The sequence below is a fragment of the Pelodiscus sinensis genome, chromosome 25 (genome assembly GCF_049634645.1).
Source record: "Pelodiscus sinensis isolate JC-2024 chromosome 25, ASM4963464v1, whole genome shotgun sequence".
Classification (NCBI taxonomy): Eukaryota; Metazoa; Chordata; order Testudines; family Trionychidae; genus Pelodiscus; species Pelodiscus sinensis.
The window spans coordinates 16873502-16897831 of NC_134735.1; the positions used below are offsets into that span (position 1 = coordinate 16873502).

General features: G+C 55.6%; 1 protein-coding gene across 1 annotated transcript in view; it reads right to left on the reverse strand.

Moving 5' to 3' along the window:
* SDC3 (syndecan 3) overlaps positions 1-23415 on the reverse strand; it is a 162705-nt gene extending 139290 nt beyond the window's left edge. Inside the window, exon 1 of the mRNA XM_075908989.1 lies at positions 22899-23415. Within this exon, the coding sequence (XP_075765104.1) occupies positions 22899-23192 (294 nt within the window). The 5' untranslated portion in view covers positions 23193-23415. The remainder of the gene's footprint in view (positions 1-22898) is intronic.
* Positions 23416-24330: the final 915 nt, after the last annotated feature.

The following is a 24330-nucleotide window of genomic DNA, read 5'->3' on the forward strand; positions in this document are numbered from 1 at the left end:
TGTGTCCCTTGGCTTCCCCCCATTATTCCCTGGCACTGTCACTGCCCCTGTAAATGAACGGAGCCATTTCTCCTGCACGTTGGAAGGAGCGGCTGCAATTGTGACTTGTCTCCTTAAGCACCTGGCTCTGACACTGCGGGGACGGCCGTGATACACAGGTACAAACAGACCAAGCTGCTCTGCCAGAGGGAAAGATCTTGCATCATACAACACTGCCTTGGTGAGGGACCCCTGCAGGGCTTGTGACCCTCCACTTAGGGGTCAGAGCAGTCGTGGTCTGTTAACCAGCAGGGACAGGCAGGGGCAAGGCCGCTACACTAGGACATGGGAATCCTTGCTCTGGTGCAGGCTTCCTGTGTGATGTTGGCCCATGTGCCTCAGTTTCCCCTCAGTAAAGTGGAGATAACAGGCTTCCCCATCCTCAGATGGGGGATAAATGTAGAGAAACGTGAGACATTCAGATATAGGGTGATGGAGCCAACTAAGTACCACACCTAAGCAGGCAAAGAGAAGGCTCCTTGCTCCTTCACTGGACGTTTTTAAAGGGAGGCTGGATGAGGGTGTTTTCAATGGTTTAAACCAGGAGTGGACAAACTATGGCCCATGAGCCACATCTGGCCCATTGGACCTTTTAATCCGTCTCTCAAACTCCCACCTGGGACCAGGGTTGGGTACTTGCCCTTGCCCTGTCCAGTGCTCCAGCCAGGGAGCAGGGTCGGGGCTTGCTTTGCCCCGCTCCGCACATGCAGCAGCTCCCAGAAACAGGCCTACCAGGGAAGAATGAAAGAACTGGGTTTGCTTGGTCTGGGATAGAGACTGAGAGGGGACATGACTGCAGATTCCATGTAAAAGGGCATCACAAGGAGGAGGGAGAAAAATTGTTCTTCTTGACCTCTGATGACAGGACAAGCAGCAACGAGCTTAAATTGTGGCAAGGGAGGTTTAGGTTGGACATCAGGAAAAACTTCCTAACTGTCACTGTGGTTAAACACTGGAATAAATTGCCTGGGAGATTGTGGAATCTCCATCACTGGAGATATTTAAGAGCAAAGATCTCATCAAGATGATCTAGATGGTAGACCAGGTGAGCAATAATTTTTGGTGGGGGGGGGGGGGCACTCTAAGATTTTGTAAGTGGTCAAGGGCCGCACTTTTCTGTGGAGGGAGTGTGGGGTCTAGGATTATACAGAAGGGCGCCTGGGGAACGGGACGGGGTGCAGGAGATAGTATGAGGTCTGAGAGGGAGTTTGGGTGAAGGAGGGAGTTGTGACCTGGGGCAGGGGGGTGCAGGTTTGGAAGGTGACCTGGGGGAGGAAGTTGGGGTGTGGGAGGGGCAGGGTACCAGAGGCAGGCTCTGGCTGGGAGGCACTTACCTAAGCATCTCCCAGCCAGTAGCCCTGCAGCATCCGAAGGCAGGCTGGGCTCCCTTTCTGCTGCAGCCCGAGACGCTTAAAACTGAAAGGCAGCTCCCTCCATGTGGTTCTCAGCTCCAGGAGGAGGGAGAGGCTTGCACGGCCCCCATTCCCCAGGCCAATCTCTCAGCTCCTATTGGCTGGTTGTTTCTGGCTGGGGTCAGTTCCTATTGGCCAGTTGTTTCCAACCAATAGGAGCTAAGGATTGGCCTGGGATCAGGGAGATCACACAAAGACTCCCCCTTCCTCCAGAGCAAAGAGCTGCACCTACTGGGCTGAGTGCCTGAGGGTCCCAGCAGGGTGGTCTGCAGGCCGGACCCGGTGGCTTCGTGGGCCAGATCTGGTCCTCAGGACGTATTTTGCCCAGCCCTGTGGTAGCCAGTGCCTGGTCCCGCCATGAGGGCAGGGGACTGCACTTTAAGACATCGCGAGGTCCCTTCCAGTTGTAGGATTCTGATTCTACAAGTCTAGATGACTCTCGTGGTCCCTTCTAACCTCATGATTCTAACGATCTCCAAGAAAGCAGATGCCTGGCGCAGGATCTGGTGCTGGTGACCCAGACCCAAGCTGGAGCGCGGAGCTGTCATATTGCCACAGCTGCTGTACGTCAGCCCTGAGCCACTGGTGCTAACAAACGGAGCTAGCCCAGTTGCCAGCATGAGGAACTCACTTAGCCACCCCCAATTGGCTGCTCTCTCTCTCTTGCACTTACAGCCGGGGACAGAACCCTTCTTCCTTTCCAGCCTGAATGCCTGTGGAGCATCTCTGTGTTGCTGACGCTTTCCGCTGGCTGATACAAAGGGCATGCTGCCTACATACGCTGTCCTGTGTGTGAGGCTGCCAAAGCACGCTGGATCTGTGCATGAGAGGCTCTATATAAATGTCAAATTAATTAACAGAGGAAGATCTATGTGTTGCCACAAAAGTGCTCTGTTTTCACTGCCTCTCCCTCCCCTCCCAGCCCAGCTTTCCCTAAAGAAGGGTCAATGACTCAAGAGTGCCAGGGTGAGATCTTCAAAGGAGTCCAAGGAAATTAAGCACCCTCATTGAACTAACACGGGGTGAGGGTCAGGCAGACAGTGACAGGAGGCTCTGTAACCACTAGAGAACACTCCCTTTGAGATGCAGGTGTAGAATGCTTTATTCCTGAGTCCCTACCTTCCTCTGCTGCCCACAAATAGCTGGGAAACTCACTGCCACAGTAGATCTCTCCATCCCATTCCAGGGGAAGGATGGTACAAAAGATAACAGCCTTCTACTGCTACAAGTAGCAGAGAACTGTGCTGTGTGTCTAAAGAGCCCAACCCCACTGCTGGCCCACGACAGGAGTTAGCATAGTTCCATTTCATTACATTGGGGGGGGGGGGGGTTCCAGTTTTAATGAGTTTTATTTAACTTGGGAAATTACATCTAAAACCCCATTAAAAGAGCATTAGGGTTGCAAAGTCACATACCCACAAGTTGGAAGATGCCAGTAGTAACATTACCCGTGCTGCCTGCATACAGCCCCCTTATGCATCTGCATCATGACACAGTCTCTCACCACGTGGTCACTTACTCCGGTTTTCCACAGGACACTGCGTGTTTGGTGCGCAGGACAAAGCGTCCTCTAGGAATGAATCAAGGTTGTGCAGTGCAGGGTATTGTCCGTAGGGCCCTGCCTCAGGTTTCATGGCTCAGATCTCTGAATACGGCCACAGTGTTCCCATTAGCTGCTCGCAAGTCAGTGAAGCCGTCCTTTCCCAGGAGACTTATCAGTTCCTCCTTCCCTGGGAACCCAACTTGAGGCACATGAGGGCCAATTTGCAGAAGTGCTGAGTACTCAGTTGCTCTGCTCCGAACACATTAAGTGCTATCAATGCTAAATACTCTGAAAAATCAGGTTGAACATCTCAAAAGCGGCACCCAAAGCTAATTAACACTTTTTACTTTAATCTCTGGGCCTCAATTCCCTGTGTATAGAACATGGATAATAAAACCTCCTCACAGAGGTGCTGGGAAGATAAATGCATTTGTGTTTGTAAAGCGCGGAGATACTATGAAGAAAGCCCCTTAGAAAAGTCCAGGAGGACATTAATAATTCTGTCTTCAGAGAAGAGTTTGGACGAGATGCAATAGCCCACATCGGGCGGGGGGGGGGGGAGATACTGATAGTTACCCCCTCAGGCTACGTCTAGACTGCAGGCTTCTTGCAGAAGAAGCTTTTCCAGAAGAGCTCTCCGGAAAAACATCTTTCAAAAGAGAGTGTCCACACTGCCAAAGTGCATTGAAAAAGGGACCTGCTTTTTCAAAAGAGAGCGTCCACATTAATTGGACGCTATCTCGCATTTAAGTTGTGATTACTATGGATGGAGCGGCCACCAGGGCACCTGTGCTTTTTCCTGGAGGCCTCTTCTTTCGAAAAAAAACCCCTCTTACCCATCCACACATGCTTTTTTCCAAAAGCGCTCTTTCGGAAAAAGGCTTCTTCCTTTTAGAGAGAGGTTTACCGCTGTCAGAAAAAATCCTGTCGAAAGAACACAATAGCAGTCTGGATGTAAGTATAGTTTTTCTGGAAAAATGGCCATAATTCCAGAAAAACTCTGCAGTGTAGACATACCCTCAGTCCAACATCCATTTGCTGTCCACCGTCCATCCACTGATCTGAACAAAAATGATTAGGGATTTGGAACGGGTCCCATATGAAGAGAGAGTAAAAAGACTTGGACTTTTCAGCTTAGAAAAGAGGAGACTAAGGGGGATATGATAGAGGTCTATAAAATGATGACTGGTGTGGAAAAAGTGAATAAGGAAAAGTTATTTACTTATTCCCACAATATAAGAACTAGGGGTCATCAAATGAAATTAATAGGCAGCAGGTTTAAAACAAAAAAAAGGAAGTTTTTCTTAACTAAGTACACAGTCAACCTGTGGAACTCCTTGCCAGAGGATGTGGTGAAGGCTAGAACTTTAACAGGGTTCAAAAAAGAGCTAGATAAATTCATGGAGGTTAAGTCCTGTTAGCCAGGATAGGTAGGAATGGTGTCCCTAGCCTCTGTTTGTCTGGAAGTGGGAGATAGGGGAGGGAACATGTGAGGATTACCTGTTGTGTTCCCTCCCTCTGGAGCATCTGGAATTGGCCATTGTCAGCAAACAGTTTACTGGGCTAGATGGACCATTGGTCTGACCCAGAATGGCCGTTTGTATGTTCTTATGAATGAGACAGGGTTCCAAGGAAAACAACTGTGTGATCTTATCATGAAAAACACGCGTGCCGTGTGCACCCACAGAGGGCAGAAGTTAGGTAACACCGGCAACATTAACAATGGCATTTCCTAACTTGTGAGCACTCCACATTGTAATCTTAACATTCTTTTAGCAGTTTTTTGGATGCAAATTTTAATTTACTAAACACAGAGTTCCACAGACGTCACCCCTCCCTTTCCCCCTCCCTCCCCCGTCATCACCACCACCTGTCTGACAGTATGGGTACATCTAGACTACAGGGTTTTGTCGACAGAAGTTTTGTCGACAGATACTGTCGACAAAGTTTCTGTCGACAAAGAGCGTCTAGACTACAAGCCGCTTTGTCGACATAACAGTGTGGACGCAAAGGACAGTGTAGATGCAATAACGCCTTCTATCGACAGAACTCTGTCAATAAAAGGTGCTATTCCTCATAGAATGAGGTTTACATACGTCGACAAAACTGCTGAGTTTTGTCGACGTTATGTCGACATAACTCAAAGGCAGTGTGGACGCAGGTATAGTTTTGTCGACAAAAGTCCATTTTTGTCGACAAAACCCTGTAGTCTAGACACACCCTAATAGGGTGTATGCTGTAAATGGGTGCAAATAGGGAGTCAATGGGAACTCCTGTATTTTAAACAGGAGCTCAGTGCTATTCGGTGGGATGCGCAAGGCATGAGAGCTGCAGTTTTCTAAGCTGCCGGGCTGCGTTACATTACGACAGCTTCTCTGATATGAGAGAGCAGAAATCTCATGCAGCACTTCGAAACCACCCAAGGCCAGTGTGGTCTGGTCCAAAGGTCTTAGCTCTGATCCTGCACCTCTGAAATCAATATGAGCTCTGCCTGCAGTAAGCGAAGAATCAGACAGCAGGAAGATGGAGACAAGTTTTCCAGTATCACATTAGGAGACCAAGCTGCCTCTCCAACCTATCCCCCACCCGCAAACCCCCACCTTTTTACATTGACGTTGGCTAAAATGTTAAAGCCAGATTACAAACCTAATGTCCTCAACTAAATGGAGTAGATTTGAAAGAATCAGCAGCCAGATAAACTAAATTACACTTAATCCACATTGTGAGCAGATGCTGCAGGAGCCCAGGCAGGGGAGAGGGAAGAAATGGATGGCTGTCAGAGGGCCCCGGCCCACTTGGGCTACATCTAGACTGCCGCTTTTTATCGGAAAAAGGTACGCAAATGGTGCACTGCAATTTGCGAACCTTTTTCCGATGGTGTTTTTGGAAGAGGGTTTTCTGAAATGTGGCCCATCTACACTGGGCCAAATTTCAGAAAAACCTCCTCTTTCGGAAGAGCCCTTCTTCCTTGTGGCACAAGGAATACAGGGCTTCCAAAAGAGCACGTTTGCTCTTCCGCAAAAAATGTCAGAAGAGCAGACGCATTCCCTTGATGCAGCCGAGTTTTTCCGGGACACCTCCAGAAAAACTCCGTAGTCTAGACATAGCCTTGGTGAGTGGCTCAGTGAGTCTATTGGGATTGTTTCCACCCCTGACTTTCTTTATGCCGCTTTCAAATCAGTGTGGCCTCAGGGCAGAGCCAGGCTGGAGTGACACTGCAGACACAGGCTCCTCTGTGCATACCGGGCAGCCTTCCCCAGGGACTCAGCTCAGCTCCGCCCTGGGGGGAAGAGATTTAGACTCCATGGCCAACCAGCTGCTGATGACTCTCAAGTCCAATAGGGAGGGCAGGGGAGGACAGTGTGTTGTGGTGGGGAATCTCCGTCTGTGAGGGCGTGGGCTGCAGCCTACCAAACCCATGCGCTTTGTGCTGTGTTCAGCCCCCCGGAGGAGTACAGCGGGCTGTGGGCTCCCACCTCCATCGCTGATGAAGAGAGCATCCCCCTGCTCTCTGTGCGTGTCGGGAGGAAACGCAGCTGCCCGCTCACTGGAAGGACAGAGCCCGAGGAGCCTGTCTGCACGGAGGTGGCATGTGGAACAGGCAAACTGCTGAGATCAGCACACAACGCGAACCCCGACCGCTGAACAAGTCCCACTCTCCTGAGCAAGCAAATGACAGCTCAGTAATCCAGCCCCTGTCTGGAGCTGCAGGGGATGAGAGAAACCCCTCTCCCAGCCCCCCAGGGGTATCACCTTCGTTCCTACGCTGCCACGGTGCCGAAGGAACCATGCTCAGAGCCTGCCGGAGGTCTGGCTTCAGGTGACCAAGGGACAGCCTTCCATAGGGCAGCAGGCAGCAAAAGTTCCTTCTTAGTAGATGGACCTAGCACCCTGCCCGCCCCAGAGCCCCGCAACCCGGAGCCATGAGGACGCCGCTGGGCGGCCCCTTCTCGAGCTAAGAGAAACCCTGAGAACGCCACAGTCCTGCTCCCTTCGCTGGGCTGGAAGACCCTCCCCAGAAACCTTCCCCTCCCACATGAGAGAGGAGCCAGCTCCTCCCACCAGCCCGCACCCCGTGAAGGGAGGCCTGTGCTCTGGGTCTGTCCTCCAGCCTTGGCAGACGCGCACCTACAGCAGCGTTTCCAATGGCCCAGTCTGGACTGCAGCCAAGATGAATTTTAAACGACTGCGAGAGAAGCATGACTGGAAACCCATGTTCCGCTGCCTTCCTCCCCTGCTGCCGAGCCACGTCAGTGCTAGGACGTCTCCCTCCCTGAGCCCTGCTGTCGCGGGAGTGCGTTGGGCTCTCGTCAGAGCAGCCTCACATGGCTCCGGCGGGCCCAGAAAAGGAAGTGCAAAGCAGGTCCCAGCAGCCCCAGGATGGGCAAAGGCGGCTGCAGAGGACAAGAGAGCCAGGCCAGCTTGAGCAAGGCTGGCCAGTCCCAGTCCACTAATGAGTTTGCAGCCACAGAAGGAGGCCTGCTGGCTCGCCCTGGCCCTGGCCCAGAAACAGACCTGTCTCCATGGGTTTCCTGTGCATGGCTGTGGCCAGACAGACTTGCCCCAGCTCCCAGCAGGTCCTTGGGCTTCAAGCAGGAGCACCAGGCACCAAATTCTTGTTATCCCCTGGAGGTACCAAAGAACCTGCTGCTTGGAAAGACCCATCAGCAACACCGCCAATGCCACGGCAGCTGCAGGGCTGAGCTGGGAGGTCAGGCCCAGTGACCAATGCCCTCCATGCCGGGAGACGTGTGCTGAGCAGCCCTGCGGGTCTTGGCACAGGTGAGTCTGCTCCTCAGCAGAGGTGCCGGAATTAGCAGCCGTGTTCGGGAGTCACGGTTTACACACGCTGAAGCAGGCCCAACCGGTGCAGCCGGCAGTGAGACAGACACTTGTGGGAGGCAGGTGGGATGGCATGGGGTAGCTTGAGGGAGTTCAGCCTGCAGCTACTGTCCCTCTGCTCCCAGCCCCGCTGGTACATTGCCTCTCTGGGGGCTACACCCCTCTCTGTCTGCAGCCAAACGCTAATGCACACAGGTAACTGCGGAAACCTGCGGAGAGGTTACAGCTGATCTGTGCTCTTAGTAATTAAAGTGACAAGTTGATCCTTAAGCCCCTATCTGGCCCAGTCCGCAACGGGTGCCAAACGGCAAGGGGAGAAATCCTGGCTGGGAGCCCTGGGAAGGGAGATGAAAACCTGCCTCCCATCGCCTCTGGTGAAGCCAGACTCAAGGGGGGCTGATTCCTGGCTTTCCAGGGCAGATCCCATTTTAGAAACACATCCCTCCCCCCGTGCCATCACCAGCCAACTCAGCCGCCAGCGATGGGCCAATTGGGAGGTTCGGTGCACATATACACCAGGGTTACGGGTTTCAAAGGAGCACAAGGCTCCCGGCCACTTCCAAATCTACTGCAAGAGGGTCGTTGGAATAAGCTCCACCGATGGGAGGCCCTCTCTCATCTGCATGCTCCCCCAATGTGAGGCCCTCTCTCATCTGCATGCTCCCCCAATGCGAGGCCTCTCTCATCTGCATGCTCCCCCAAAGCGAGGCCCTCTCTCATCTGCATGCTCCCCCAATGCGAGGCCCTCTCTCATCTGCATGCTCCCCCAATGCGAGGCCTCTCTCATCTGCATGCTCCCCCAATGCGAGGCCCTCTCTCATCTGCATGCTCCCCCAATGCGAGGCCCTCTCTCATCTGCATGCTCCCCCAATGCGAGGCCCTCTCTCATCTGCATGCTCCCCCAAAGCGAGGCCCTCTCTCATCTGCATGCTCCCCCAATGCGAGGCCCTCTCTCATCTGCATGCTCCCCCAATGCGAGGCCCTCTCTCAGCTGCATGCTTCCCCAATGCGAGGCCCTATTTCAGCTGCATGCTCAGTGTAAGAGCAGGGACTTCATCTCAGTGGCCTTGCCCACGGGGCAGAGACCAATTCTTTACATTTCAATAGGGCCCAGAGGGCCCCAGCCAAGTGGTGCTAGGTACGATAGCCACACAGTGCGAGTCCCTGCCCCACCGAGCACTGGCTCAAAGGGTGGGGACGGGTCGGGGGCCAAGGGGGGGGGGGGTGACTGGCCCAAGGTCACAGCCAAGAGAGAACCCAACACACCCAATTTCCAAACCACTGCCCCACACTGATAATTGGGTCCATGAGAGTCAGTGTGAATTATAACCTGGACTGTACCTTTCAACACAAGCCTGCTTTGAGACCGGCCAAGCAGGAGTGACTCTATAGCAGACAGTGCAGCTACACAGTATAAAACTGGTCCAAGACGAGAACTAGGCCCAGTTAGCTATTAAATCTCACACACAGTTCCTAAGGGTGCGTCTACACCAGTGTTTCTTAAACTTTTTAAGACCAAGGAACACCAAACAATAATTTTCTTTTATGAGGAACACCAAGGATTTTTTGTTGAGCAAAAAAAAAAAGTCACCTGCCCCTTTAAGGGCAGCCATTTTTAATTCTGTTGTCCTCCGCGGCACACCTCCAACTGCCTTGCGGCACACCGGTGTGCCACAAAACACAGTTTAAGAAACACTGGTCTACATTGCATCCTTACCTCAAAATAAGCTATGTTATTTGCACTATGCAAATTTCAAGGTAATTTCGAAATAAAGCACTATTCCAAAACGTCCCTTAACCCTTATGGAATGAGGGTTACCAGGACGCTGAAATAGTGTGCCTGTTATATTATTTCAAAATCTATTTTGAAACAACGGGCTACTTTAAAGATGCAAAATAGCTAGTTTGAGATACTTCCGGTATCCTGAAATAGGTCCTCCGTGAAGACGTAGCCTAAGTTATTAAGGGGACACCCTTTGTATGGGGCTTGTCAGCTCTTTCATTCCAAGCTCCTCTTTCTGGGCGCTTCTAACTTTCGGGGGAAAGCCAAAGAGATTCTGCGAGGCAGAATTTCTCATTCCCAGTGCAAAGGCTCGTCTTTGGGGAAAAGCCACGAGAAGTTTTCTAACAGGCTGGAATTGCCCAAGTGTGAAGGAGAAGGAGGTGGGTCTTGGCTCTAAGTCTACAGAGATCTACATAAAAATATCACTGCCTCTTAAATAATAATCCCCAGCCTGCTTCCTCGTGCCACGTAGAATGCCACGTATAATTCAAGACTCCTTAAAAAGCACCTAGTCAGACTTCAAGCCAGAATGAGCCCTGCAGCTCCCAGCTCACTGAGTTGGAAAAGATCATGTGGGTCTCCCCAGGGCCCTGCCACCAATAGCTTTGCAAGGGGACCTCATGGGCCTCCTCCTCCCCAGCCCCTGGTAGAACAGGGCAGGGGGCTTGGGGCTCTGTGCAGTGTACAGAAATGTTTTGTCTCCTGGGATGCAAGGAAGGAAACAGCGCCCCTGGGCAGACTGGGCCAGCACTGGTTATTCTAACAGTAGGGTGGAGGAGGATTTACCTTGCCTGCCTCATGGCAGGAGTGTGGAAGGGGCCTCGTGGTTAGAACAGAAGACGAGGACTCAGGACTCCTGGGTTCTGATCTGAGCTGGGCCTCTGGCATGGTTTGCCCCTGGAAAAAGGAACTAAACAGGGCAGCAAAACTTGATGGGGGGTGGAGACTGGGTGGCCTCGCGCCCCCCTCCCCCCCGGTGGAATTTCTTCATGCCTCCCAGTTTGGGAACCCATGAACTAGAGGGAGGCGTCCAAACAAGCTAATTCCCAGGACTGCCGGCTGGAGACGCTATGGTGGTGAGTCTGCCCCATGACACCCCGTGACACCCATTACAAGGCTGGGAGAGGTGGCAAGCGCTTCAGAGGACAGGGCATAATTCAAAGTGACCTGGACACACTGGAGAACTGGTCTGAGGCAAACATGCTGACGATCAATAAGAACAAATTCAAAGTGCTCCATGGAGGGACTGTCTAGGAAGGAGTATGGCTGAAAGGATCTAGAGGGCACAGTGAACCACAAAGTAAAATATGAGTCAACAATGAGACACCACTGTAAAAATAGCCCATATGATTCTGGGCTGCATTAACAGAGTGGTGTGAGCAAGTCATGAGAAGTTGTTCCTCTGCTCCGGGCACGTCCACACTATACGGAAAATCAACGATGCTGCGGTCAAATCTTCCGGGGTTCAATTTCGCAGGCGTAATGTAGACCCGCTAGAGCGAACTCAAAGGGTGTTGGTGCTGGTACACCTGCTTCTCACGAGGTCGGCGTGGAAATGCAACATAAGATACGTTGTAAATTGTGTAGCTGGAGTTACGTATCTTCCTTTGACATTCCCATGTAGTATAGACCACACCTGGGGGCTACGTCTACACTGGCCCCTTTTCCGAAAGGGGCATGCTAATTTTCAACTTCAGAATAGGGAAATCCGCGGGGGATTTAAATATCCCCCGCGGGATTTAAATAAAGATGTCCGCCGCTTTTTTCCGGCTTGGGGAAAAGCCGGAAAAAAGCGTCTAGACTGGCCCGATCCTCCGGAATAAAGCCCTATTCCGGAGGATCTAGGAATAAGAGATCCTCCGGAATAGGGCTCTATTCCGGAGGATCAGGCCAGTCTAGACGCTTTTTTCTGGCTTTTCTCCAAGCCGGAAAAAAGCGGCGGACATCTTTATTTAAATCCCCCGCGGATTTCCCTATTCTGAAGTTGAAAATTAGCATGCCCCTTTCGGAAAAGGGGCCAGTGTAGACATAGCCCTGCTGATTAGGCCTCAGTTGGAGTGTTGTGTCCAGTTCTGGGCACACATTTCAAGAAGGATGTGGAGAAATTAGAGAAGGTCCAGAGAAGAGCAACAAAAACGACTGAAGTCCTAGTCCCCTGCAGGATTCTATGAATTCTTGGAGTGATCAATCCAGCAACTCTGAGCAGCACTAGAATCTTGGAATCCCAGGGCGGGCAGAGACCTCAGGAGTCACCGAGTCCAGCCCCCTGCCCAAAGCAGGACCAACCCCAACTCCATCATCCCAACTCCATCATCCCAGCCAGGGCTTGGTCAAGCCGAGACTTAAAAACCTCTAGGGAAGGAGATGCCACCCCCTCCCTAGGGAACCCATCCCAGTGCTTCCCCACCCAGTAGGGCTGGTTAACTACAGACCATAATCGCAGGCACAAAGCCCAGTGCCAAGCCACTTATACTGAATGTCCAGCCAAACGTGCACACACAAAATCTCTTGCAAGGCCCAGCAAGCTCTATGGTAAGAGTGGATGATACTTTTTGCAGGGGGGCCATTTAATGAATTTTGGTACATGGCCATGGGCCAGGTGCACCCCCAGAAGGGGCAGGGCCTGATGCAGAAGGGGCGGGGCTGGGGACTAGCCTCCTCCCGGAGTTGTCTGGGGCCAGAGGCTTTGAATTAAAAACCCAGTAAAGGGCTTGTTACTCTGCCACTACCGCATTGTCTGGCACCCGCCCAGGGTTGCTGCGTCTATTTAAAGGGCTCGCTGCTCCAGCCCCTGCCACGACTGTGAGCCATGACCCATCGAAATAGGATCCTACTACCTGGAAATGTGGTGGCCTGGGCAGCAGGCTATACATAGAGAGCAGCCAGATGCAGTTCACAGGCCAGATCCAAGTGTTAGGTGGCCTGCATCTGGCCCCCAGGCTGGATCTGTGGGCTGGCCGCCGTTCATTCCCGCCAACCCCCTCACTGCACAGGTCAGATGTCAGGAGGAGGGGCTCAGAATCCCAAGCACAGTCCAGCTCTGACCCAGAGACAGTCAGCACCCCACAGCTCCGGAGCCCAGCTTTGAATGCCCCAAAGAATAGAGGCGGAGGGCTGGGAATTGGGTTTCCTAGGTTCTGCTCCCAGTTCCGTGAGGGCAGTGGGGGAGAGGTTAGCGCCCGGAGGGAGGACTCCAGGTTCTATTCCAGCTCTGATCCGCTGCAAGACCCTGCTCCCAACCCCCCTTTGCCCTGGCTCTGAGGTGATGGGGATTCCCAGCTTCCCGTCAACCAGCTGTTTACATTGCCGTGCGATGGGGCTTGGAAAGAAGAGAAAGGCATGAAACGGGATACAAATACGCCCCGGTCTCCCGCCATTGCAGCTCCTGGACAGCCACAGGCTGGCAGGAGCAGACGTCACACTGGGGGAAGGCAAAGGGACACTCGGAGGCTGCATCTTGAAGGTGATTCCTGAAAACTCTGAGCCCTGCTCTGGGCAGGGAAACCAGAGGAAAGATTAGCAGAGGGGCACCCAGCACCCCCGAGGAAATGTCATCACTGGACAGAGAGCTCAGTCGCTCCCACAGCCCCTTCTGCCAGAGGAACTCAAAGTCCTTTTCAAAGGAAGCATTATCCCTGTAGTGCACGTGGGGAAACTGAGGCACAGAAGGGCAGGGACTTTTCCCCACAAGGTGGTGGCATTGGGAACAGAACCCAGGAATTCCACCCTGCTCAGCCCTTTAGGCTGCACTCTATTCCAGAGCCCTGCCTGGAGCTCAGAACTGCCAGCTCCCAGGCCTGGCCGATGCGCCTGCACAAGCCCAGGGCACTAACGGGCTCTCTCTCTGTTCACTAATAGTGACGTTTACTGATGACATACATAGCAGTGACAGCGTGTTGTTTACTGCAATTCCTTCCCTCCAGCGCTTTGCCATGTGCCAGTGCAGCTCCCTGTGGTCAGCGAACTGGCACTGGCCTTTGTGAGAGCAGACGTTCCTCCTGTAGGTGTATAAATCCCCTCCCCCATCAGAAAAATGCAGCTCTCTCTGGGCTAGAAGAGGGCAGCTGTGTACCTGCACTCAGCAACATTACGTAATGGGTATTTTCAGGAAAGGGAAGTGAAGAATAAAATGTTTCCATTTTAAAGTGCAGGGGAAATTTCAGCAAAGAGAATGTAATTACTCATATTGGAATGTGGCCCACAGCCGGGAAGAGCGCCAGGGAAGATTTAATGCCTGAAAGTGGTCAGGACCTTGGTTTGAGATCTCACATAATCATTTAACATTCCCTCGAAGGTCTATCATCAACAGAGTCAGAGCAGAGACTCGAGTAGTTCAAGGATAGCTCCCCCAGCCGCCATCCCGGATCCAGGAAAGAGCTGGTGGACAAGGAAATTAACAATATCCAAAGCATCATTTTTCATGACAGACTGAAATTTTGATGCTGTCCTTACGTGGGTCTCACACTGCATTGCAGTTTTCAGCCCAGGAACAGGGGGCTTGTCACGTCCCATTTTGTCTCTGTGCATCTGATAGGTGGGGATGCTGAAGTTCTACAGCTGGAAGCAAGAGGCTTCAGACTAGTCTACAGGCAAACTTGCACTGAAATAAATAAGTGGTCTGTGGACACATGTCCAGAGCTGGATGGGAAACAGCTTTCCTGACCTGTGAACACTTGTAAACACAATGAGTTGTCCTGTGGCCCTGGTCTGTGGCCCTTATTCCAACATAACAAGCCGAGCATCCACACTACCAAGCTGGTTACAGGCAGTCCCCGGGTTACGTACAAGATAGGGACTGTAGGTTTGTTCTTAAGTTGAATCTGTATGTAAGTCGGAACTGGCGTCCAGATTCAGACACTGCTGAAACTGACCGCCAGTTCTGACTTACATGCAGAATCAACTTAAGAACCCCAGGCGTCCCCAAGTCAGCTGCTGCTGAAACTGATCAGCAGCTGATTCCAGGAAGCACGGGGCAGAGCAACTCTGCCTGGGGCTTCCTGTAGTCAGTGCTGGTCAGTTTCAGCAGAAGCTGACTTGGGGACGCCTGGGGCAGAGCAGCTGGGGTGCTACTGGACCAACCCAGCAGCACCCCAGCTACTTTGCCCCAGACGTCCTGATTCAGCCGCTGCTGAAACTGACCAGCAGCGGCTGAATCACGACCTGGGGCACAGCAGCTGGGGTGCTGCCGGGTTGGTCCAGTAGTGCCCACGGGCGCTGCAGGACCAATCGGCAGCGCCCCAGCTGCTCTGCCCCAGAGTCCAAAACAAAAGCCTGGTCTGCTGGGGGGGGGGGGCACACTAGCTGCGCCCCCCCCCCCAGCAGACCAGGGACACGGGGAGCAGAGCCGCAGCGGCAGCGGGGTGCCGCGCCTCTGAGGCTTTGCTCTGGCAAAGCCTCTGAGGTGCGGGACCCCCCGCGGCTGCGGCTTCAGTCAGGGTGCCTGTGGTCTGCTGGGGACCGTCCCCAGCAGACCACAGGCACCCGGACTGAAGCCGCAGCCGCGGGGGGTCCCGCGCCTCTGAGGCTTTGCCAGAGCAAAGCCTCAGAGGCGCGGGGAACCGCCGCTGCTGCCGCTCCAGTCTGGATGCCTGTGGTCTGCTGGGGACGGTCCCCAGCAGACCACAGGCACCCTGACTGAAGCCGCAGCCGCGGGGGGGTCCCGCGCCTCTGAGGCTTTGCCAGAGCAAAGCCTCAGAGGCGCGGGGAACCGCCGCTGCTGCCGCTTTGACTGAAGCGGCAGCAGCGGCGGTTCCCCGCGCCTCTGAGGCTTTGCTCTGGCAAAGCCTCAGAGGCGCGGGACCCCCCCGCGGCTGCGGCTTCAGTCCGGGTGCCTGTGGTCTGCTGGGGACCGTCCCCAGCAGACCACAGGCACCGGGTCTCATGCGGCAGCAGCGGGGGTTCCCGCGCTTCTGAGGCTTTGCTCTGGCAAAGCCTCAGAAGCGCAGGAACCCGCCCGCTGCTGCCGCTTGGGTCCCGGTGCCTGTGGTCTGCTGGGGACGGTCCCCAGCAGACCACAGGCACCGGCACCCAAGTGGCAGCAGCAGCGGTTCCCGCGCTTCCGAGGCTTTGCTCTGGCAAAGCCTCAGAAGCGCGGGAACCCGCCCGGTGCCCCTGGTCTGCTGGAGACGGTCTCCAGCAGACCAGGGGCACCGGAGCAGCTTACGAACGGGGCTTTCTCGTCCCGACTTCCGGGGCGAGAAAGCTCCGTTCGTAAGTGCAGATCCGACGTAAGTCGGATCCGCGTAAGTCGGGGACTGCCTGTATTTCGAAATAACCCCTGCTGTCCACGAGGAATAACGCTGATTTCAAACAGCAGCAGTGTGGACGCTCCACTGTTGCTATTTCAAAATAAGTCCCCCGAGTCATTCAAAGTAATTACTCCCCAGTGCTTCCTGGGGCTCTAAGTCCAGGTAGCCATCCACATGAACAGAGCCTGCCTCCGTCTCCCACATTGCAGGCAAATACCTTAGCCGCTGGGCTTGTGGCTATTCTGGGGTCTCTGTCTTCCTAAATTCCATCCCGGGGCAGAGGTACCGCCCCGTCAGCACAGACAGCCTGGTGAAAGTGCTGGCACAGACTCACTCTACTTATGTCAGTGCGGAAGTGTCCCACTTTGGTGCAGCTTAGTTTTTTACTTGGCATAAACCAGCCTCTGGACAACTCTGGGACCAGAGGTGGGAGGGGTTCTGAGTTCAAATCACTGCCTTTGCATATTTAAATATTACTTTGCATATTTAAAGGAACAACACTGACTGTTCTACACAGTTCCCCGTCAAGGGGCCAATGCTTTTGATGATTCACCAAGGCCTCCTCCAGGGAAGCCTGGAAGAACACCAGAGTCCATCTACATATGCAGCAGGCAACATGAAACCATCCTCTTGAAAGGAGACAAGGGGCCTTGGAGGGAGGCCGGGAGAACCAAACTGAAATACACCAGCAATTCCCAAAATGCAGGTGAAGATGCGAAGCCTGCGAGGGAGAATTCGCTCTGCTTTAGGCAGAGGCTTCTCCGCGGAGCCATGTCCAGGAGAGGGCGAGATGAGAAGGGAGCCGCGGAGACAAGAGGCTATTGGCTCCCACGCTCTCCCCCCACCTGCCCTCAAGACACCAGCAGTGGCCCCAGAGCAGGGCTTCATTCAACTGGCTTCTGCAGGGTCAACATGCTGGAGCTGGAGCCTATTCAGGAGAGAATCATTTTCACTGGATGAGGCCCAGGGGAGCCAGCCAGGGGAGCCTTTCCACTTCAATGTACTGAAGGCCTGTCCGACAAGGAGGGGTCAACCTCATACCCAATGGCTGAAGCCAGGAGGCTACCGCAGCACTGGGCCTCGGGAGCGAGGGGCAAAGGCCGGGGAGAGACCGACCGACTGCCCCGCGTGGATCCAGGAGCATTCGCTTCCCCTGCCTTAGCTGTCGGGGCACAGAGCTGGCTGCCTCCCCAGGACTCAATCCAGCCTTGCTGTGGCCCAGTTCTGATTCGGGTTTCTTTAGCGCTGGGACGCGAAGGGGGAACTCCCCGTGGTTCTAACCACGTGGCCCAGCCACCTCCCTGCCAGCAAGGACGGGGCTTCCCAGCCCCCGATCCATTCGAGGAGGTTTCAAAGCACAGCAGGAGAAATGGAGCATGTGTGTGGGCACACGCCCCTGCCCATCCCCCATTCTCACATCTGCCCCACCACACCCAGCCCTCATCTTGCCCCGTCAGCTCATTACCCCCGTGCCTCCCTCCAGCACGGCTGCCACTAGCCCGGTCCCCTCCAGACCAACGGGCAGACACACGCAGCAGTGCAGCCCAGGTGCTACATTCAGCGCCTTCTCAGCTGGCCAATAACTGAGCCCATTCGCCCTCAGATCTCTAGCAAGGCACTGGCCTCGCTGCAGTTGGCAATATGGCCTTCCCTGGGGAAGAGGAGGAAACCGAGGCGGGGGCAGTGATGGTAAGTCAGACACCACCCCACACCCACACGGGGTGCAGCTGATTGTCCTATGGACCTTCACGCTACCCTGGATGTCACGGGAGAGGCATCTGGCCACCTGTGGGTACACCTCGCAGCTCATCAGTGGCATAAGAAATTTGACGTCGCAGAAACACTCCCGTTCCCAGCCCATGAAGGGAGCCTGGCAAAGTGCCTGGAAACAGAAGCATCTCAGCTGGCATGCCCCCTCTGCTCCCAGCGTCGCCAGACACCAGCCGGGGCACGGGAGGGCACCACCGCGGCCAGGAATGGATTAGCTACCCGCAGATATTTTCGCACAGGGAATACATGCTGATAAACACAACATGAGCATCCAAGTCACAGCCAGCCCGAGGGTGAGGAGGGGAAGAACCGTCCCAGGTTACTAACAATCCCTGGATTGCATTGTCCCCAGGGGATGAGGGGTTGGCCATTCCCATAGGCACCTTTCCCTGCCCCATGAAGAGGGAGATGCATCATAAACCCTTCCTCCCATCACATGTGCCCATGACCCCACAGCTCCTGACCTCCAGGCTGCTGGATCCTTTGCCCACTTTCCCATGGATTAATGGGCTCCCCACATCTTGTCTCTTCAGGGCCCCATTACCCAACCCAGGCTGGGTATCTCAGACTTCTTGCTGTAACCCCCAGCCCTGCACCCTCTGCAATGCGGGCTAGCGTGGTCAGAGGTTCGGGGGTCAGTGTCTATCCCAAGGAGGGACCTGGGCAAGGATATGCCAGGATATGGGGCTCATCTCGAGAGGGAAGACAACACAAAGGCTCTGCCAGGAGCGCTCACTCGCCTAGAGTTTTGAATGAGACTCCCTTGCTGCAGCCCGTTCTAGTGCCACACCAGCCCTTCCCAGCCAGCTCTACCCTGGTGCCCAGGAGGGGCTGGATTGGGGAGAGCTGTGGGGGGGCCTGTTTGTAACCCCAGAGAAGATCCAAGGGGGGTGTCTCTCCCACACACCCAGACAGGCTGGATCTCCGCTCCCTGCCTACAGAAGTGATTCCAAAGTCTGCAGCAGCGAGCGGCAGGAGGCGTTTGGAACCCAGTACACTGGCACTTTGTTGGAGAGCCCCACACCGCCACCCACCCTGCACAGAGCAACTGCAGAGCGGCTGCACTCGACATTCCTGACCCGATGCCTGCAAACAATAGACACAAACAGAGGATCACATGCTAGCCGGGGGATCCGGCAGGAACACGCTGTGCCGGAGACACCCGCCTGCTATTACCGCACATGCTCAGCTCCCCAAATCTGCCTCAGAGCCAGAGTGATGCTGTCCCATCCCAACGCTGCATCACGACAGGGGGGCAATGTCTGGATTCAATTCAAGACAGCACCTCCCACCCCAGCCTCCTCAGTGGCATGAGAGCGTTGGATCTCACCCGATTGCCCCAGAGCAACAGTCCTCACTCAGTCGGAGAGCCCAGAGTCAGTAACAGGCCCCTGACAAGCAAGGCTCCAGGCCACAGGCAGCAGGAGTCTCTTACTGAATTGGAATTTAAGGAAGATGCTCCCCCACCCCCAGTCTCCATTTAACCATTTCCCTGCCAGCCTGATCAACCTGGAGTGTTTATTAATAACCCAGTAACACATGTGCTAACTTTGCATTAATATCCTTTCTTGCATTTGCTGCAATTAGGCCAGAAAGTTTCCAATTTGAATTGGTTGATGTCAGCAAATGGCCGTTTTGTCCTTCCGCTCAAAACCCCATCAGGAGAAACCGGTCACTGAAATTTACAGGTAGGGGAAATATCACTGGAAGGTGAAAAGCAGGAGCGATGCCAGCACTCCCTTCTATGACTGTGGAATCCAGGCCAGGATTTAGGGAGCCGCTGTGATTGGTCTCCGGATCCTGGCTTACGGGAATCCGCACCTCGACAGGTGGCTGTACCCATGCTGCACTTGTGAGTCAACAGCCACGTCTGGGGGGGCACATGTCCCGTGGCTCACTGAACTGCTCCAAACGGGGGTGCAAGCACGATTCCCTGGGAGCTATCCCATAATTCCTTCAAATCCAAACAATCTCCCAATTTCCCAATATACCCACTCAGGTGAGCAGCTTCCGTAGCAACTGATCCGTTCTGGCCCGGATCCACCCCGAGGAATTGCTGAGGTATCAGAGGCTGGAGAGAGCTGGTGAGGAGCATCCAGCATAACCAGCAGGGAAACTGCACCAACCACTTGGGCACGTGGGTCCGTGGCTGCAGCACACACCAGTGCCACTTCATTGTGCTAGCAGCCAGAGAGTCCCACAGGGTCTGTCTGTGTCCTGCAGCCTCCGGAAAGAATCTCCTTGATAGCCATTGCAGCCATGGGCAGCAGGTAATCGAGGCAAAGGAAGGCACTGCCTTCCCTAAAAGACTGGAGTGGACCTGCCCATCATGCTCCGGCCGGCTGGGGCGGGCAGGGGCTCTGACTGCAGTCTGGCTGCCTGAGTGACCAGTGCTCTGACCAGCCAGGAAGGCTGAGGCTGCAGTGCAACTGCCCAGTTGCTCCTGGAGCCAGAGCTGGGATTGGATCCATGGTGTGGCTGCCCAGCTGCTCCCAGGGCCGGCCTGGAACTGGGGTTGGGGCCATGGTGCCCGGCTGCCCCTGGAGCCGAAGGGGCAGGGGGAGGTAGTGCTGCTCGGCGCTGTGGGAGCCAGGAGGGGGGAAGCTGGTTTTACGCGCATGCTTGGTGCTTGGGGGGAGATGATTATCCTTGGAGGGGGGACAGCAGCCATAACAGAAGTGCATGGGGGGGCTGGGCAGGGCCCAGGGGCCACCATGGGGTCTGGGCTGTGGCATGCCCAGAACGGGGGGCTGGGGCTTGCCTTCCAAGCCAGGCCTTCAGCCGCAGCCCATGATGGCAGTCATGCCCTGTCTCTTGTCAGCCATGAGAGCTGCTCCAAGCCCTGGCAAAGGGATCAGCACTCAAACATACTGTAAGAGGGGCAACAAGAGGGGCATGAAACAGCAAACGATGCGGCTGTATAAAGTGACAGTCATCAGACACGGAGCAAACAGCCTCCCGCGAGTGGCGAGCTTCATGCGGGTGAGACCGCACGTAAGAAGTTGGAGTTAAACATCAGCAACCATCGCAAGTCAGAGAGGCAGAGAGGGAGCTCAGGCAGCACCCGAGGGAACCAGGGGAATGGTTGTGATTCCTTTTACAACCAGACTCTGCGCTGACAAAATCCATCTTGAGATGGCCAAGCATGACCCAACACTTGATCCTGCTGTCACATGCAAGCACCCAAACATTGCTGGTCTCAGAACGGAGCCCACATTTCAGCTGTCTCTTCCCCCACCCCCACACAGAAATCCGGGGCTCCAGGAGCAAAACTAATTTCTTAGCCAGTGTATAAACAGTGGAATAATAGAGCTGTTAGTTTAACCAAGTCTGCCACAGATCAATAGCAAAATGTGCTGTTCAACTTAATAGATTAGTTATTGATACGCAGCATGAGCATCTGCTTGGCTTTACTGCTAGTAGGGTGGAGTGCAGCACAATATTTATAGGTTCCTCCAAATAGATCACGCCCATGATTGCATATTCAAGATCAGGTGCATCAGCCTCATTAGGGAAAAAAGTTTCATCTGTCTCTTAGGATACAAAACCAGGAGTCTCAAACTCAATTTACCTTAGGGCCAATGTCAGTCCTCAAATCTTCCTAATGGGCCAGTGGGCACCTCTCTCTGGCAGGGCTATGGGGGAGGTCTCTGTGCATTCTCCACCCCACACATCCCCAGGCACCACCTGCTTCCCCTGTTGCGGCCCCCCCCTCGTGATTTAACCCCTCCCAGGGGGCCCTTGGTGCCAACACTGGTAATGCAGCGGGGCTAGATTGGCTTCCCCCAACTCTGCCACTGCCGGCACGTCCCTGTGGCCTGGGGGAGGTGTGTGCAGAGCCATCGTGTCCACTGTACAGTTCGCCATGGCCGCCTGGGCCCTGCGGCAGCCGCCCCAACCGTCCTGTGGACAAGCTGTTCCCCCAGAGGGGCCCAGCCCCTGCTGCCAGCCTGTTCCAGGCCCCCTGGAGTTCCCTCGGGGAAGGGGTGCGATGGGGGGAGAGGGCAAAGCAGGGGCGGGAAGAGGCAGGATGGGGCCAGAGTAGGGGTGAGGCTTGGGGGAGGGGTATGGACACCCCGCCAGGGCCGCTGAACTCACAGGCCAGCAGCCGGGCGGGGGCCGGGTGGTAGAACTGCTGGGCCCGCAGCTGGGCGGCAGGTTGTGCGACCCCTGCACAGAATCGCTGCTGGGAACGGTTCCGCTCACACACCCCAGGACAGGCCAGGCCCATGGCCAGGGGGAGGGAGGAGTGACAAGGCAGCACTAGCTCTGCCCTCAGACGGGTGACGAGTCTGCTCCTGCCCAAGGGACGCCCCCTGGGAGCTGCCCCTGGCGTGACTCAGTGGCCCCTTGTCTCCTCCCGGCTGTGTCCCTGCGGATCAGCCCCCGCCCGGCCCTGCTGGGAAGCAGGATCAAAGGGCCTGGAAACAATCCCTGGCGGGGGAGGGGGCAGCCCGCAACTCGAGTGTCCTTCACGTCAAGGCGCCTCCTGCTGCAACGCTGCCCGCGAGCCCCGGGGCTGCACGAGCCGGGCTCCAGCCCCGGCCGCTTCCCGACTCCACCTGCTGCTCCGGCGTCCCCCCGAGCGCGTCTGGCGGCAGCCCCCGGGGACCGCCCGTCCCTGCCCCAGCGCCTGTCAATCCGCCCTCTGCAAGGGCCCGCCCCGCGCTCCTGCACCAGCTCGGGGCGAATTCCGCCCCATCGTCCTGAGTCCCTGCGACCTTCCAGCGGCACCCGGATATCTCGGCCCCCCAGCGCCCCACTGCCCTGCGCAGAGCCCGCGTGCGGGACGAGCCAGGGAAGATCCCCCCCCCCACACGCCCACCCCTGGGGCTTCGCAGCTACCTGGCAGGCAGCAACCCCCCCCCCCCCCCAGGCACCCGCCCACACCCAGCCGGGAAGCCTCTAGCTCCCGACAATGCGGCCCAGACCGGCTGCCCGGGGGCCATGCACCGCGGCCGACCAGCCAAGGCGCAACCAACCACCCTCAACTTTCTGGGGGCGGCTCCCCTGCGCGGCATCGACCCAGAGCCTCGGGGGGGGGGGCATTTGTTGTCTTGCAACAATCGAAGCTGCCGTGGGAGGGGGGGTCCCCTCGGTGGGGAGGGGGCGCGCGGGGGGGCTGGAAATGACAGGGGGAAGGGGCTGGATTGGGGAGGGGGCGGTGCCCCTCTTGGGCGGGAGGGAGCTGGGGGGAGGGGAGGGGAACCCCCCGGTTGCTCTGCGGAGGGGGGGGCTGAAATGGCCCGGGTGTCACTTACCAGCGCAGCGTGGCCGGCCAGGAGCAGCAGCAGCCCGAGCGCCCGGGGCCCCGGCGCCAGCCAAGGCATCTTCATGCTGGGAGGGGCGGGCGGAGGGGGGCGACTTTCCTTTGTTCCCGACGCAACAAGGCAGCCCCGGCGGGGGGCGCGGGGCAGCTGCCGAGCCCGGGCTGGAGGCGGCGGGAGCGGGGCTGCGGCTGCGGGGCTGGGCGCAGGGTCCAGGCGGGCTGCCCGGCTCCCGGTCGCGCTGTGTCTCCTGCCTGCCTGCCGGCCCCCGGCTTTGCCTGCGAGCATCAGAGCCGTCCCTTGGCAGGAAGCGTGCGCTCCTGATCCGCCTCCATTCCCTCCCTGGCAGGGGCGGGGAGCGCGGGCGGCTGGAGGGATTGCAATGCCCCCTACCGTAGGCTGCGCGGGGCGCCCCTCCCGGCCAGCCCCCGTGTGGCGAGCCGGGCTCCAGGCGCCGCCGCCGGGCGGGCTGGCGAGTTAGAAGAGGCAGCGGAGAAGCTGCAAACTGGAGCCGGAAGGGAGCAGCCCAGGGGGCACCAAGTATCTCACCCTTCCCCGGCAAGTATACACGGGGTCCATCCTCCCACTCCCCTTCCCCGGCGAGAGCGGCTCCCAATAGCCCCAGCTCCTCCCGCCAAAGTGTGCGTGAAAATAGTGTAGTGCGGGTGCTGAGCAGTGTTCCCGGCAAGCTGAGCGCTTGGGCGGCCACCCACGAGAGATACAAATGGGTCCTGCTGGGGAGCAAAAGCCCACAGCCACTACCAACAGCGTGCATCTCTACTGGTGGTGCACAGAACAAAACTTATTCTGCACCTGGGTGGAAAAAGTTAGCAGGAACATTGGTGCTGGGCGCCACCCCTGGATATGATGGAAATCACTTCTGGCCAAGGGGTGACTGGCTAAGGTGACCAGATGTCCTGATTTTATGGGGGAAAGTCTCAATAGTTGGGGCTTTTACTTATATAGGAGCCAGTTACCTCCCTTCCCCTTTGGGAGCTAAATGATTTCTTTGCTTTACTCTTCACCACTGAGCATATTGGGGAGATTCCCAAACCTGAGCCATTCTTTTTAGGTAGCAAATCTGAGGAATTGCAAACTGTCCCAGATTGAGGTGTCATTAGAGGAGGCTTGGGAACAAATTGATAAACTGAACAGTAACAAGTCAGGGGGATCAGATGGCATTGGCCCAAGAGTGCTGAAAGAACTTAAATGGGAAATTGCAGAACTATTAACTGTGGTTTGTAACCTATCCTTTAAATCGGCATCTGTACCCAGTGACTGGAAGATAGCTAATTTAACACCAATATTTAAAAGGGGCTCTAGAGATGATCCTGGTAAGGATTGGTAAGTGTAATGTCAGTACCAGGCAAATTAGTTGAAACTATAGTAAAGAATAAAATTGTCAGATGCAGAGATGAACATAATT